Source organism: Ursus arctos, unplaced genomic scaffold (genome assembly GCF_023065955.2).
Source record: "Ursus arctos isolate Adak ecotype North America unplaced genomic scaffold, UrsArc2.0 scaffold_19, whole genome shotgun sequence".
Lineage (NCBI taxonomy): Eukaryota > Metazoa > Chordata > Mammalia > Carnivora > Ursidae > Ursus > Ursus arctos.
This window is the reverse complement of record NW_026622863.1, coordinates 45,732,545-45,749,174: the sequence shown is the minus strand read 5'-3', so window position 1 is coordinate 45,749,174 and position 16,630 is coordinate 45,732,545. Positions and strand designations below refer to the sequence as shown.

The 16,630-nt window shown below is 51.7% G+C and overlaps 1 protein-coding gene across 1 annotated transcript; it reads right to left on the bottom strand.

The window, feature by feature from the left end:
* Nucleotides 1-12,285: 12,285 nt before the first annotated feature.
* On the bottom strand, nucleotides 12,286-16,525 carry ERICH4 (glutamate rich 4). The gene is made up of 3 exons (XM_057314416.1): nucleotides 16,290-16,525; nucleotides 14,814-15,025; nucleotides 12,286-14,282 (listed from the first exon to the last, which is right to left on the bottom strand). Exons 1-2 carry the CDS (start codon nucleotides 16,461-16,463, stop codon nucleotides 14,825-14,827), a joined length of 375 nt encoding a protein of 124 aa, XP_057170399.1. The 5' UTR covers nucleotides 16,464-16,525; the 3' UTR covers nucleotides 12,286-14,282; nucleotides 14,814-14,824.
* Between the last annotated feature and the right edge of the window lie 105 nt (nucleotides 16,526-16,630).

The window sequence follows — 16,630 nt, the reverse complement described above, 5'->3', positions numbered from 1 at the left end:
CCCGAGCAGCCCGTTTCACCCCAGATGGTTGCTTGTGGCGTCTCTGAGCCCCTCAAGAGCCCACCATGGGGAGGAGGCTCAAAGCTCCAGTGGTGATCGGGAGTCGAGGGGCCAAGGTGGGAGGGGAAGGGCCGGGCAGGGACGGAAACAGGGGTAGAGGAGGTAGCAGCATGGAAGGGGGACAGATGAAAGGATTCAAGAGAGCTGAAGAGTCCAAGATGTGACATTAAAAATAAAAAGAAAGAAAGAAAAAGACAGAAGGGGGCGCCTGGCTGGCTCGGTAGGTACAGCATGAGACTCTTGATCTCGGGGTCCTGGGCTCAAGCCCCATGTAGAACTTACCTAGAAAAAAAATTAAATTAAGTTAAATTTAAAAAGGAAGAATGAGGACAGCGGATGGTGAGGAGGGAGACACCTTAGACGAGCAGGTTGGGAAGCTCCTGAGCCAGGTGCTGTGTGGCCTTTGAAGCTCCCTTGTGTTTAAGAAAACCTTTGCCCTGGGGTGCCTGGGTGGCACAGCGGTTAAGCGTCTGCCTTCAGCTCAGGGCATGATCTCAGGGTCCTGGGGTCGAGCCCCACATCAGGCTCCTCCACTGGGAACCTGCTTCTTCCTCTCCCACTCCCCCTGCTTGTGTTCCCTCTCTCGCTGGCTGTCTCTATCTCTGTCGAATAAATAAATAAAATCTTAAAAACAAACAAACAAAAAAAAAAAACCTTTGCCCTTTCTGAAGGTAGTAAACGGAATCAGCACCCTAAAGGGGAAGCGTCTGGCTGGCAGGGCAGAGGAGAGAGGAGGAGAGTGGCTCATGGCGTTAACAGGGGGTTAGGGCAAAGAGGACATTTTGCAAAGGGCACAAAACATGTCACTTGATGATGTTCCTCCCACTCCCGGGCTCCAGGACAGACAACGAGGGAACCCCTCGGAGCGGGCAGAGCTTCAGCGTCACAGTAATGGGACCAGAGCGACCGCCTCTTGGAATATCACCCATCCTCACTGAAGACAGCCAGATGTGCCCCGGGGCCGGTCCTCATTCTGGACTCAAGGGTACGTTGGGGTTCACATTAAGAGATGAGATTTCTTACCACGTTTTTGACCCCACGCAGCCCTGGGCCATGATAGCCATGCTGGGCTCACCAGCCCTGGGCTTGTTGAACAGACCCTCCCTTTTTCTAGGAGTCTTTGCCACTTGGGTCCACGAAGCCCCGGCCTCCCCGCCTGCGGTGGCCTGAGAGACCTTCCGTGCAGGGGCTGCCCTCCCGGGGACACGTGGGCAGGGATGAAGGCACGTGATGAATCTGAAGACCCAGAGGAAGGAGCCTGGCTCAAGACAAACCATGGGGGGGAGAGGGTGTACGTGGAACCACCATCCAGTGGGGACATGTCCCCGGGGCCACCTGGAAATGGGCAGCCTGCCGCATGCAGCTCACACCTCATCACTCACAGCAACGTATTTAACAGCAGTGTCCGTTGCAGCAACAAGAAGCCCTGTCACTTTCAAGCAAAACAGAGGGGCTCTGTCCTGACGGCGCTTTCGCTCTCCCGGATCCAGTGCTCTAATATTATCGGCACCTTGTCCGGTGGTTGTCACAAGAGGGCTCTGCACGCTCTGGAGAGTGGAAAGTCTGTACAACGGCACTAACCAGCTTCATACGCCGTTTCTGAATCTGAGTAGTTTCACATCAAATCCACTGATGGTGGGAGAAATGTGTCCTCAATGGGCAAGTTTGGATTAGCGTTTGAAATAACACATATGGGGCCCCTGGGTGGCTCAGTCCATTAAGCGTCTGCCTTTGGCTCAGGTCATGATCCCAGGGTCCTGGGATCGAGCCCAACATCCGGCTCCCTGCTCAGCGGGGAGCCTGCTTCTCCCCCTCCTCTCCACTTGTGCTCTCTCTCGCTATATCTGTCTCTCTCTCAAATAAAATCTTAAAAATAGATGAAATAGCACATATACTCTAAGAGAGCTTAGTGGATAAAGAAGGAAAACTGTAATGGGAATAGCTCTGACACCTGGAGAGGTGCCCTCCCTCGGCCTTTCTCCCCCACCCTCCGGAGTGTTCACTTTTTCTCCATTTTTGGGATCCACACACGCTAAGGTCATCAGGCCCTCAGTCCCCATCCTGTCCTTCCCATTCTTGAATGGATCAGTGAAGCAGAATACAGAGCCCAGAAATAAATCCACAGATATATGGTCAATTGACAGGAAAGGAGCCAAGAATATACAGTGGAGAAAGGCCAGTCTCTCCAGTAAGTGGTGTTGGGAAAACCGGACAGCCATATGCCAGAAAAGGAAACTGGACCACTATCTTGCACCAACCCATTCACTCAATCGGATTAAAGGCTCGAATGTAAGATCTGAAACCACAAAACTACCGGAAGAAAACACAAGGAGTTAGTTCCTTGACATCAGACATGGCGATGATTTTTTTGTAGTCACAGGAAAGTAAAGGGAATAAAAGTAAAAATCAACAAGTGGGATGACATCAAACTAAAAAGCTTCTGCATGGCCAAGGAAACCATGAGCAAAATGAAAAGGCACCCTACCCAATGGGAGAAAAATTTTAAATCATCTGTCTGATAAGGGATTGATATCCAAAATATAAAAAGAGGGGTGCTTGGGGGGCCACTGGGTGACTCAGTCAGTTGAGTGTCTGACTCTTGATTTTGGCTCAGGTCATTATCTGGGGTTTGTGAAATTGAGCCCCGTGTAGGGCTCCAGACTGAGCTTGGAGTCCATTTGGGATTCTCTCTCTCTCCCTGTCCCTCTCCCCCTCCCCCCAACTCATGTATTCTCTCTCTCTCTCTAAAATAAATTAATAAATTAAATAAGTAAGTAATGCAAAGAGAAAGAAAAAAGAGGGGCACCTGGGTGGCTCAGTCGTTAAGCGTCTGCCTTCGGCTCAGGTTATGATCCCAGGGTCCTGGGATCGAGCCCCGCATCGGGCTCCCTGCTCAGCGGGAAGCCTGCTTCTCCCTCTCCCACTCCCCCTGATGGTGTTCCCTCTCTTGCTGTGTCTCTCTCTGTCCAATAAATAAGTAAAATCTTTAAAAAAAAAAGAAAAAAAAAGAAAAAAGAAAGAGGGTCACCTGAGTTGCTTAGTCGGTTAAATGACTCTTGATATCATTTCAGGCCTTCATCTCAGGGTCATGAGTTCAAGCTCCAACTTGGGCTCCATGCTGGGAGGGAAGCCTACTTAAAAAGCATATATAGAGAGAAAACTCTTACAACTGAATTGCAAAAATAGAAAAACAAACCAAAAAACCCAAATGATCTGATTCATAGAGGCAGAGGGACGGAATAGACATTTTCTCAAAGGAGACATACAGCTGGCCATCAGATACATGAAACGGTGCTCAACATCCTTAGTCATCAGGATGCAAGCCAAACCCCCAATAATATTGCTCCACACCTGCTAGAATATGGTATTATCAAAAGGCAAGAGAGAACAAGTACTGGGGAGGACGGGGAGGAAACGAAAGTGGGGCAACTGTTATAGAAAGCAATATGGCGAGTCCTCCAAATATTAAAAACAGAACTACCATCTGATCTAACAATTCCACTTCTGGGTGTATATCCAAAAGAAACAAAATCACTTCTTCAAAAACATATCTGTACCCCCATGTTTACTGTGCCATTATTCACAAGGGTCAAGACACAAAAACAACCCAAATGTCCGAGGGATAAATGGGTAAAGAAATTAGGTGGGACCTAATACAGTGGAATATTATTCAGCCATAAAAAGGCAGGAACTCTTGCCATTTGCGACAACGTGGCTGGACCTTGAGGGCATTGTGCTGAGTGCAACCAGTCAGCCAGAGAAGGACACCGTAGGGTCTCACTTATTTGTGGAATCTTACAGAGAACTGTTGGCGGTTGCCTTGTCTGAGGGGCGGGGGTGGTGGGGATGGGTAAAGGTGAGCAAAAGTAAAATCTTCCAGCTAAATAAGTCCTGGAGGCCGAATGCACAGCATGGTGACTACCGTTAACAATACTGCATCGCGTGTTTGAAAGTTGCTAAGACAAGCAACTCTGACTGCGTGAGCTGATGGACGTGACCTATCCTTATTGTGATCATTTCACAATATGTACATAGATCAGATCCGTGTGCCTTACCCCTGGACTAATTCGATGTTAAACATCAATTATATCTCCGGAAAAAAGACATCAAAAGCAACATTTCTGTCCTCTCAAGTCTTCGAATGGAAAACAATATTGGGTGAAGGACATAGAGTGAGGGTGTCACGAGGAGCTCTTTCTCCTTTGTCTAAGATGGCCAATGAAACCCTCCGTGGTGAGGTGACATCTGAGGGAGACCTGAAGAGAGGGAGGGAGCAGTCCTGTAAGTCTCTGGACAAAGATTATTCCCAAGAGAGGGAACAGCTCGTGTAGACGCCCGGGGGCAGGAGCTTGCTTGAGTGTTGAGGAAGGGTCAGGAAGCCACGGTGGCCAGAGCACGTGGGGTGGGCGAGACGGCAGACGTACGGCAGGAACCAGGCTGGGGAGGGGTAGTGCTGCTAGCAGAGGGTTGTCTGCAAGGAACCAAGGAGCTTGGGCCAGAAAGCAGACAGTCCACATCACTAAGTGCCCTGTGGATTTCCACTGACATTTTCTTCATTGCAAGACTTTCCCCATCAAAGCACTGAGTTGCTGGACCTTCTGGCAGAAACTCCTCATCTTTCTGCTGCCCCGGTGTAGGGCCTGTGGGCTGCGGGGAGGGCTTTGGATCTCGGTGTGACTGAGGTGTGAGTAAACAGGAGGGTTTGGGGCAGAAGAAGAGCGATCTTGGGTTTTATTTTATTTTTTTAAAGATTTTATTTATTTATTCGACAGAGAGAGAGACAGCCAGTGAGAGAGGGAACACAAGCAGGGGGAGTGGGAGAGGAAGAAGCAGGCTCATAGTGGAAGAGCCTGACGTGGGGCTCGATCCCAGAATGCCGGGATCACGCCCTGAGCCGGAGGCAGACGCTTAACCGCTGTGCCACCCAGGCGCCCCCGATCTTGGGTTTTAAAGGAACTCCTCTCTGAGGATCAGAGATCTTACAGTGAGGAGACTGTTGTACGGGAAGTTGGGGACAAGGAGGCAGCAGGGGACCTGTCATGAGACTGTCACGATACCTTCATTGAGGGGTGATGGCTGTTTGGACGAACGTTTTCTCTCTATTTATACGTTGTAGATAGACTGCAGGGCTTGTTGATGGAGTAGAAGCCTCCAGAATAATGCCAAGATCCCTGGACTGAGCCCCTGTAGGATGCACTTGACTCTGGCTGAGAAGAGCAAGACTTAGGGAGGATCGGGTTGGGAGGTGGCAGGAATAAAGGTCTCGGCTGTGGAGATGCCCCGCTGAGGTCTGGGAGAGATGCCCCAGCTTGACTTAACTCATGCTCCTCCAATCCCCTTGCAAAGCACATCGTGATAAGCTACCCACAGCAATTCCTGACTCACGGACAGCAGAGTCACACGTGTGCGGTGTGGGTCTGTCAGATGCCGGTTAAGCCTCCCGGGCACTCAGGGCCGTGGAGCCAGTGGATCCCAGCCTTGCTGCTCCCAAGAGGCTGCAGAGGGGCTACGGCCCAAAGCCAACACAGCATCTTGATTTCCCAGCGTTTCCCCTCCAGGAAGTAGCATCAGCTTCCTTAGCAAGCTGTCTCTCCAATCCCACCCGTGGAGGTCTTTCTGGAAGCAGCAACTTGAGCCTGCTTCCAAAGATATAAGTAAAAAATAAAAAATTCAGTTAAATAAGTAATATTTCTCTAAAAAAGGAAGGCAGGCCATTTACGGACTGGTGACCATCCTGGGTCATGAATCAACCGAAGATTACGAGTTTTTAATTCCGTCCCCCTGATGTCAAAACAGAGAGCGACAGAGAGAAGTCAGCCCCCATAAGTCTGATGGACAAACACCAAAGAAGTTTGGGCTTCCTGGACGTATCTTAATCAGGTGTGTAAGGGTGGCCCAGAGCAGACGTATTTTGACGTGGATGACCCACCCCGCCAGGGAGATGTGACTTGTCGTCATGCAGCCCCACTGCGGCTCCAACGATGAAATGATTACTCTAGTCCCGATACTCACACTGAGCACCACCCGTCTGGCTCGCTCCTGTCGGATGTTCCCTCTCTTGTGTTGGTGACCACACTGGACGTTGCTGTGTGTTGTGTCTCAGATGGTCCCAGGAAAGCCCCGGCTTCTCTGTCTGGGGCCACGCCGGGGAGCTCTGCTGGGAACAGCACCAGCGCCGCTGGATGGGCCCCAATCAGCTCTGCTCACCAGGCTCCGAGGCTACTTACCTTTAGGCGCTAAGGTCTTCCCTCTTAGAACATGGGGACTCGGACGGATCTTCTCCATCATCACGACACAGCCCTCTTCCAATCCCCGTCTCTGCAGTATTCTCCTAAGACCAACATTTAGTGTAGACATTATTATGTCTATTTAATGCCGTTCATATTTGAGCCAAATAGTTGTGATCACCCAGCCTGCGACCTTGGATTGTGGAGTCAAAAATGTGTATCCCCGAAGTACGGAGAACATTCTCTCTGTGAGCTGGGGAGAGAGAAGGGAAGGAATGGAGACAGTGAGAGACCTATGAGGACCCAAAAAGAGTAGAAAAAGCCAAACTGCTGGAGCTGACGGCCAACCCTCCAGGCTACCCTGTGGCGGTGCCGCCCTCTGGTGGCTGAAGTACGTATTGCAGCCCCTGGCGGCATCACACCTTCCTTTTTCCAGGAGGAGACCGACCAGTCCATGGTCACTCCTGGGGCAACCAGCTATATCAACGGCAGGACCCACTGTAAAGTGAAATGCAGGGCTCCTTGTTCAAAAACTGTTAAGAATTTCAAGATGGCAAAAGCACAGTACTACTCCTAGCCGCAGGCCCTTGTAATGCTTGAGTGATTGCACAGATCACCAGCCCGGAAAGCCAGCCCTGCCTCACAGGGCAAATGGATGTGTTCGTCCTCCCTGTGAATTCCACATCAGCTCAAGCCACCAAAAACCTACAGAAATGGGGAGCTCTGGCTGTCTTGTAATTGCCAATGGGAGAGTTTTGAGTTTTCTTTCTTTTGAAACTGACACCTGGTTATTTGGCTCTGGCCAAATCAATGACCAAATTGGAGACGATTCGAGCATCAAAAAAATCAGTGAAACACATTGACTATATGAAAGTCTATAGTTACCCTGAAAAAAGAGGCAGCAAAACAAACCCCTAACCTATCCCCACTGGAGATGACAGGAAGCAACTCCTCTCCCTGAAAGCCTGGGTCCTGTCCTTCCAGCAGACACCAGGGTCCAGGGGTGAGGGAAGCCCCTCTGCACAGAAGGTGTGTGTGTCTGAACGCAGGAGGGATGACAGTGACTTTCTTTGTGCACAGTGGGCTCAGGCCAGGAACAGGACGGAGGGTGGGGGGGGGATGGAGTCTGGGGATGTGACATCCACGGGAATTAGGTGTCCCCTCAGGGCCCCACAGGATCTCAGGGAGATAACGCTGGGGAGACAGATCTCCCCATTCCTATTGGGGGGGTGGTTTTCTAGCCCTCACGGGGGACGGTGCATGAGTTTCTTCGGCTCCATAACAAATTACCACACTTGGTGGTTTAAAACAAGAGAAAGTTTATTCTATCTCAGTTCTGGCGGCCAGAAATCCAAAATAAAGTATCGGCTGGACCACATTCCCTCCAGAGACTCTAAGGGAGATTCTGTTCCTTTCCTCTCTGGCTTTTGGTGGCCAACGGCATTCCTTGGCCTGTGGCCAAATCACTCGACCCTCTGCCTCTGTCTTCACGTGGCCTTCTCCTCTCTGTGACTTCTCTGCTTCCATTTCTTATAAGGATACTTCTCATTGGATTTAGGACTCACACAGAGACCCCAGGGTGATTTCATCCCAAGATCCTTAACTTCATTGTATCATCAAAGAAACTTTTTCCAGATAAGGTCACATTCACAGATTCTGGGGTTTAGGACATGGACATATCTTTGCCGGGGGGTGGTCACCATTCAATGCACTAAGCCAGCCTGATGGGATTAGGGGTGATGTTCCGAGCTGCACACATGGGGCTCCCCCTAAACTGCGATGAGTCCCGAGTCTGGGCTTCCCCTGCAGTCTACAGGAGTTGGGGGGGGGGGGACTCGGAGGGGCAAGAGGGAGGCCCCAGGAGAAATCTGCCAGGCAGGCTCAGACATGGGCCCCCAAAGACCACCAGCCTGAGCCCCACACACAGTCAAGTTTTTGGGAAAAGAAGGGCTTTCTAAATATCACGTGCGAGGTGGGACCCTTGTGTAGATCCTGGCTAGAGAAAAATGGCATAAAATACATTTGGGGACAAGCAAGAAAAGTGAAAATCGTAAACTGGACCTCATCAGAAGTGAAAACTTTTGTGCTTCAAAGAACTTCATCACAAAAGTGAAAAAACCCGTAGAAGGGGTGAAAAATTTTGCCAACTACATATCAGATAAGGGACTTGTATTTACAATATACAAAGAGCATACACAACTCAATAATAAAAAAAGAACTATTTCATACTAAAAATTGGCAAAGGGTATAGACAGATGTCTAAAGAAGATATATAGGAGCGCCTGGCTGGCTCAGTTGGTGGAGCCTGGGGCTCTTGATCTCGTGGTTGTGAGTTCAAGCCCCACGTTGGGTATAGACATTACTAAAAAATAAAATCTTAAAAAAAATTTTTTAATAGGGGCGCCTGGGTGGCTCAGTCGTTAAGCGTCTGCCTTCGGCTCAGGGCGTGATCCCAGAGCCCTGGGATCGAGTCCCGCAACAGGCTTCCCACTCAGTAGGAAGTCTGCTTCTCTCTCTCTCTCCCTCTCTCTTTCCCTCTTGGCCTCCCCACTGTTTGTACTCTCTCTCACTCAAATAAAATCTTTTAAAAAATAAAAATAAAGCTGTTCATATATATATATATATTTTTAAAGATTTTATTTATTCGACAGAGAGAGAGACAGCCAGCGAGAGAGGGAACACAGCAGGGGGAGTGGGAAAGGAAGAAGCAGGCTCATAGCGGAGGAGCCTGATGTGGGACTCGATCCCACAACGCCGGGATCACGCCCTGAGCCGAAGGCAGACGCTTAACCGCTGTGCCACCCAGGCGTCCCTGTTCATATATTTTTAAACATAGCCTTTCAGCAAGACCGGGGCAGATCCCCGTTGCTTTGTTACCAATGACCACAGACTCGTGGGGAAGTTTGAACATGGGCAGAGTATTCGATGTCAGGGAATTATGACTCTGTCGGGTACTGCCAGGGGCGGGAGGGGGAATGCTCATCTCCGAAGAGAGGCAGCTGGAAGCATTCAGGGCAGAGTTGATGACATCTGTAATTAAGTTGTAAATGTTCCAGAAAAAAAAACTAGTAGATGATAGATGGATAGAGACAAACAGATGACAAATAGGACCTAAAAATGATGACAATTTTATCTCGGTGGTGGTTATGTGACTGATTTTCTTTCTGGGAGCACTGTTTCTTCCTGGGTGGCTCAGTCCGTTGAGCATCTGACGCTTATTCTCAGCTCAGGTCTTGATCCCAGGGTCATGAGTTCAAGCCCCGTATTGGGCTCCGCCTACTTATAAACAAACTCTGGGGATACCAGGTGCTAAACTCCCATCTCATGCAATGTAAGCTCTCCAAGAGCCAGAGCACCTGAGGCTCTGACAGCTGAGATCCGCCCCCAGCCTGGCGGTGGCACCCTCCCCAGGCAGCCTCTCCGCCTGAGGCAGCCAGCAGCCAGGGCGGGCCTGGCACGGGGCGCTGGAGCCCAAGGGGAGGCCGGTTCGGGTTCCACTGCGTGCTCCAGAGACCCACGGTCAGGTGCGGCCGCTCTCCGTCAGCCCTCACACCTGCTGGTTCCATGTCCCATGCTGCTGGTGCGGGCGTGCAGGTGGCCCACTGTGCAAGGATCTGACTGTCTACTAGAGTTGTGTTTTAGGCCAGAATGTCTTCTAAAATCGGTGAGATTTCACTCGTTGAGGGTGAAGTGAAAACATCTGTGCATTCGAACGCCGTTGGAGTTGGGGGAGCTGGGGCTGCTGCAGCTGGCTTCCCTCCAGGTCTCTAGGACGTCCTGTGCTTTGGCTCATGCTGCTTCTCACATCCTGGGGACAAAGGCCAGCTACAAGGCAACCTGAGCCCCCCACCAAGGGTCCGAAGGGTCTGGGCAGTCAGGCCACCTCCTGCTGCAGACGCCAACTCGGGAGGGAGGGAGAAAATTGTCGGTTTGGAGGATGGAGCCCAATAAGGGAAGAGATCGGAAGACTTGAGAAGACGGCAAAGATTGACCCTGTGTGCAAGCTGACAGCTCAGCTACCGACAGGCAGGTCATCTCAGTAAAACTTGTGCCGACAGAGCAAAGAGGTGAGGAAGACTTTGACTCAAGGACGATGCAACTGGGGAGGTCGATTGAACTCAGCCCTCCTAAAACACAGCTGGAGAGGTTTTAAACTGGGGAGAGGGAATTACAGGCCATCTCTGTTGGCTGATCAGCCTTACTTGAAGGCACAGTAAAAGTTCTCATAAAACCCTGACAGAAGGTAGTTTTACGTCTCGGTTTGAAAGGTGACCCACGGAAGTTAGGCTCCGCTGTCCCTCAGGGCCTGGGAGGTAGGGGCACTGTGTGCGGGAGGATTACATTGCAGAGCGAGGGACACAGGAGCTGTTCCCTGGGTCCTAAGACTGGAAGAGACTTTTCTTTTAATTTAAGATTTTATTTATTTGAGAAAGAGAGAGCACGCGCAGGGGGAGAGGAAGAGGGAGAAGCCGACTCCCCGCTGAGCAGGGAGCTGATGCGGGACTTGATCCCAGACACCCCGGGCAAGAGGCTTTTAAGGAGACATAGATACATCTCAAAAGGGACAGAGAAGGAATCTGCAATCAGAAATTGTAATCCCCAGGGCGCCGGGGTGGCTCAGTCAGTTAAGCATCTGCCTTCAGCTCAGGTCATGATCCCAGGGTCCTGGGATCAAGTCCCGCATCGGGCTCCCTGCTCAGGGCAGAGTCTGCTTCTCCCTCTCCCTCTCCCTCTGCCTCGCTCCCCCCACTCTGCTTGTATGCACGCAAGCTCTCTCTCTCAAATAAATAAATAAAATCTTTTTTAAAAATTGTAATTTCCATTTCTAAAGGAAGTGCTCTGAGAAAATGACATCAGGGGCCCAGTGTCAGGAAGGACCTGTCTACAGGTCAGTGAATCAATCTCAAGGGACCAGTAAGGCCTCTAGGTCAGAATGAACCCGCTTTCTGCACAGCAGGAGGGAAACGCAGCTACATCTCTCAGGACCCAGTTTGCATCGATTATGAAGAGGTCAAAACAAGTAAGAGACAGTGAATGGCCTGAATGTCGTCCCTCAGAAAACTGTGCTTGCTGGCGTTTTCCATGGAGACACATTTCTCTCTACAGTCCCTTCCCTTTGATCAAACATCAGAGAGGTGTTGGGGGGGGGGCAGAGGGAGAAGGAGAGACAGAACTTCAAGCAGGCTCCCCACTTAGCATGGAGCCCAACTGTATGCGGGGCTCAATCTCACAACCCTGAGATCACAACCTGAGCCGAAATCAAGAGTCAGATGCTTAAATGACTGAGCCCCCCAGGAGCCCCCCGAGGAAGATTATTCTTTTTTTTTTTTTTAAGATTTTATTTATTTATTTGACAGAGATAGAGACAGCCAGCGAGAGGGGGAACACAAGCAGGGGGAGTGGGAAGGAAGAAGCAGACTCATAGCGGAGGAGCCTGATGCGGGGCTCGATCCCATAACGCCGGAATCACGCCCTGAGCCGAAGGCAGACGCCCAACCGCTGTGCCACCCAGGCGCCCCAAGATTATTCTTGATCTTAAAGCATGACCAGTCTCCCTGGATTTGTCCTGATTGTTTACACAGGTGTGGAAGGGTTGCATATCCGCCACATGGTTCGCTCTGATGCAGGTTTTCGTAGGGAATCCCAGATTGGACATCTAACAGCCTCTTCCCTTTAAAAAGCCTCCCCCTCGAATTTCTTCTGCATCTCTATAGCTCTGTCTTCTCCAGGTCCACGAAATACCCACCAAGCTGACCATAGCTCCTTCAAGGGTGGGGTCCTATCTGATCCGGGGGGGCATCAATCTCAACTAGGACATTGGAATCAGAGCCTTGATTGTCTCCCCAACGTTTCCAATTATATTCTATTAACTGAACCCACCATGCTGCTCTTGCAGAGTGAGCGTTCCCTCCCTAGTGCCCCCCCAGCCCCTCCTCAGGGCCCCGCCTCCCATCTCTTCCCTCCCAAGACCAACCCAGACCCCGTGGCAATGGAGCCCCCTCCTCAGCCCTCATGGCTCCCACAGCCTGGACACAGCTGCCAAGAGACCCTGGAGTGCTCCCAGCTTCTTCCTAGAATGCCTCACGAGGGAGAGGGGCTTTTCATCTGCACGCTCTCCGGGTGTCTTTCTCCCACCCTGGGTGCTGGGGTCTGACTCCCAACACCTTCCCCCACGCCCACAGCGCATCTCTCAGGAGCCGCAGACCTGGGTAAGGTTGGCAAAGGAGGACCGTTTGGGGGAAGGAGACTGAACCCCTTAATTCCCCTGCACCCCTCCCCTAGCCTTGGAGGACGCCACTGGACAAAATCAGCAGGTTGTTTTTAAGGAGAAAATCCCCACCGATAGGGATTCAGCACCTCTTCTGCCAACATCTCCTTTCTCTGGAACATCCTCACTCCCAACTAGAAAGTGAGGTTTTTTGTTTGCTTGGCTTTTTTAATAGACCTTGAGAGCTTGTTTGGAGGCTCTGGCAGAGGAACACTGCTAACTCGTATACCCTCGACCGAAGAATGGTCCTCCGCTGTCGGGGAAGGTGGTCCTCTTGGACTGAGCGCAAAGCTTCAGGAAGGACGCACGCAGAGCGGTGAGGGAGGGAGGGGACAACCGCCTAGCCAGCCAGCTCCGCCGAATCAACCCTGGTGATCAATGGGGTGACAGATGTCGCAGCCAGATCGCCTCCACATCCCACTTTTTTTTTTTAACTAGAAAGTGTTTTGATGAAAAATTGCAAAAATGTAAGCATGCGTTTGTCTTCACTGGGAGTAATGATTCAACGAATGTCCAGATGTCTCCCCTGAAGAGATGTGTCTCCCCACGCTGGAGCCCTCCACCCGCTGACTTGGGCCTTTTCTCTGCGAACGTAGACCTTGGGAATAGTTACATGTGCGGTGGGCTTCTCCTGGGCCTCCATCCCCAGATATGACACGTTTGCAACTCATCTGGGAACATCTAGAAACCCCACTGCTCCTCTGCTCACAGCCACATTCCATTTTCAATCGTCTCAAACAGTGCTGGGCTGAAGTACAACGGGAGATCCGTACGTAATTTAAAATCATCTAGCGTTCGTATTTAAAAACGGAAAAGGGGGCATCTGGCTGGCTCAGTTGGTTGAACGTCCGACTTTTGATTTCGGCTCAGGTCATGGTCTCAGGGTCCTGGGATCGAGCCCCACATGAGGCTCCCTGCTCAGCACACAGTCTGCTTGTCCCTCTCCCTCTGATCCTCCGCCTGCTCTCTCTCCCTGTCTCTTAAATAAAAATAAATAAATCTTAAAAAAAAACCTCAAACATGGGATTACCCTATGACCCAGCAATTCTACTTCTGGGCATATACCCCAAAGAATGGAAAGCAGGGACTTGAATAGATATTTCCACATCCTTGTGCACAGCAAAGTTATTTGCAGTCACCGAAAGGTGGAAACAACCCAAGAGCCCCTATTTTTTTTAAGATTTTATTTATTTGACAGAGAGACAGCCAGCGAGAGAGGGAACACAAGCAGGGGGAGTGGGAGAGGGAGAAGCAGGCTCCCAGCGGAGGAGCCTCATGCAGGGCTCGATCCCAGGACCCTGGGATCACACCCTGAGCTGAAGGCAGACGCTTAACGACTGTGCCACCCAGGCGCCCCAACCCAAGAGCCCATTGACAGAAAAACGGATAAACGAACTGTGCTGTGTTTCTACAGAGGAATATCATTCAGCCACAAAAGGAAGGAGATGCTGACTCTCGCTGCTACACGGGGGAAGCTTGACGACATCACGCGAATAAGCCAGACTCCGGAAAGCAAAGGCTGTGTGACCCCACTGATGTGAAGTTCCTCGAGCCGTCAAATGTGGACAGACAGTAGGTAGGATGGTGGTTGCCAGGGGCTGGGGAGGGGGGCTGGGGAGTTGTTTGGCGGGTCCAGTTGCAGGGTTACAAGACGAGCAGTTCCGGAGATGGATGGTGCCGGTGGTCGTACAGCAGTGAGCGCGGGTTTAATACCACTGAGCTGTACACTGAAAAATAGCAAAAATGGTAAATTTTATTATATCTATTTTACCACATTAAAAAAGTTTCAAATACCCGGGTGAAGTGCATTGTAGTAATATTTTTATTTATCACATTAGGCAGAAAATATTAACATTCCAACAATTTTTTTAGATTATTGAACTGTTTTATATCCTTTTTCTCACGCCAAGCCTTTGAAATGTGTCCAACAGGCCACAATTCAGACCAGTCACATTTCTATGGCCACTTGCGGCGGCGGGGGGCGGGGGGCACCGTACTGGGCACCTTGATCATCTGCGAGCATCTCCCATCCCATCTGCAAAGCCCCACGTGTCCCCTGCGACACACCTGCAGTTCACGGGCAACTACAGCTGCACACCTCCCACAGGGGCTGCAGACCCCCAGAGCTCGCAGGCCAGCCCCTCAGTCTAGATGCAGACAGACATCTTCAGAGAACGTGTTTGCTCAGGGGGATCTGACTGCAGAAGCCCCCTCCTTTGCATAAATTTGCATCTCATTCATGCATCATTCGGAAGCACCTGGTGGGGCCTCAGATCGTCATCTCGAAGAAGTCAGCCAGGTGGTGGTGTGGGGCTGAGCAGGAGACCGCCAGGTGTCCCTCCTCCTCCTTCTCCTCAGGCTCCTCCTCCTCCTCCAGGAAGGTGACCAGTTCCTCCCGCAGCGCCCCCATCTCCAGCCCCAGACTGCACAGCTGGCCCAGCAGCTGGATGTCCACTTGGCGGAGGTGCCCCTGCCAGTGGGAAGGTGGAGTCATGGGCATCTGACCCCGGAGGGCAGGGGGGCGGGGGGGGGGGTTCCACCGTGCTCCCCGCCTCAAACCTGCTCCAGTCCTGGCCAAGATTCTTTGCTTGACCAAACTACAGCTAAGCTCTTCAACCTTCTCCCCGGCCCATCTCTGCGCTTCCTTGTACAATCCCGTTTTACCAAGAATCTCCCTTCCTCCACGTCTGACCACGCCTGGTATGGGAGCTGATTCCTCCACCCCCATCCCTGCCCAGGTCACGCCTCCTCTGCCTGGCCTCCTCCCCAAGAATCCTGATGTCAATTCAGCCAGACGCCCTTCCCCCTGATGCTTTCGCTTGCTGATTTCCCATCTGCTGACCTCCACCCTCTCCTTCGCTAGAAATCCCCACTTGCCCCTGCTGTGCTCAGAGCTGAGCCCTTGTCTCCATGCCCCCCCCGCCCCCCGCTGCGGTGGTCCCCGCACCTACCACTTCACTATCTTTAATAGGTGCCATAAGTAAGCTTCTTTTTAAGATTTTATTTATTGACAGAGAGAGACAGCGAGAGAGGGAACACCCACAGGGGGAACTGGAGAGGGAGAAGCAGGCTCCCCGCTGAGCAGGGAGCCCTGCGAGGGCCTTGATCCCAGGACCCCGAGATCATGACCTGAGCTGAAGGCAGATGCTTAACGACTGAGCCACTCAGGCGCCCAAGTAAGCTTCTCTTTAACATTCCAGGCCCGCGGCACATGGCGGGGTCCTCACTGTGCCCCGGACCTTGACTGCCAGCCAGCTTCTCCCAGCTGCTCTCGATCTCTGCCTCTGTCTCTCCCTTTTTTCGTCCCTCACTGTCTCTGTGTCTCTGTGCCTCCCTTATTGTGTCCCTCTGCTCTCTGTGTCCCCCTTGTCTGTCTCTGCCCCTGCCTCTATGTCTTTCCATATCCCTTTCTGTCTCTATTTCTCTGCCCCTGCCTTGGATTATCTCATCTCTCTGTCTCAGGTTTAATCTGCCTTCTGCCTCTGTCTCTCCCTCTGTGCGCCTCTCTGTCCCTGTCTCTCTCTACTCCGGTCTCTCACTCTCTCTCTACTCTGGTCTCTCACTCTTTGGATCTCTGTCTCTGTCTGTCTGCTTGTTTCTCTTTTCTCGTCTCTGAATTTCTGTCCTTCAATCTCTGGCCCTTTGCAATCCCGTTTGTTCCCATTCACACACCCGTTCTCTCTTCCCACCCCAACCTGCGCCCCATCTCTTGTGCCTCCAAACCCCTCACTCACCAGCTCCTCCCAGATCCACACCAGACTCTCCCTGGCACCTGCAGTGTCTGCCCCTGGGGACAAGAGTGTCTGGCCAGCTCTCCCCACTGGGGGGACCTCCCTCAGGGCCTGCGGAGGGGGGCCCAGCCCCGGGGGCACCAGTCCCGCCTGCCTCAGTTGCCTCCAGAGCTCCATAGTCTCTGAACAGTGGCGGCCAGGAGCAGAAAGTGGCAAGGTCCAGAATGGCCCAGTCCCCTGAGGAGCCGGCAAGGGAAGTGGGGAGCAAAGGGCATGTGGGGGTGCCTGGGTCAGCATTTCAAAGTCCGCTCTCTGGTGAGAACTGCCAGCCTTGTGAGAAATTT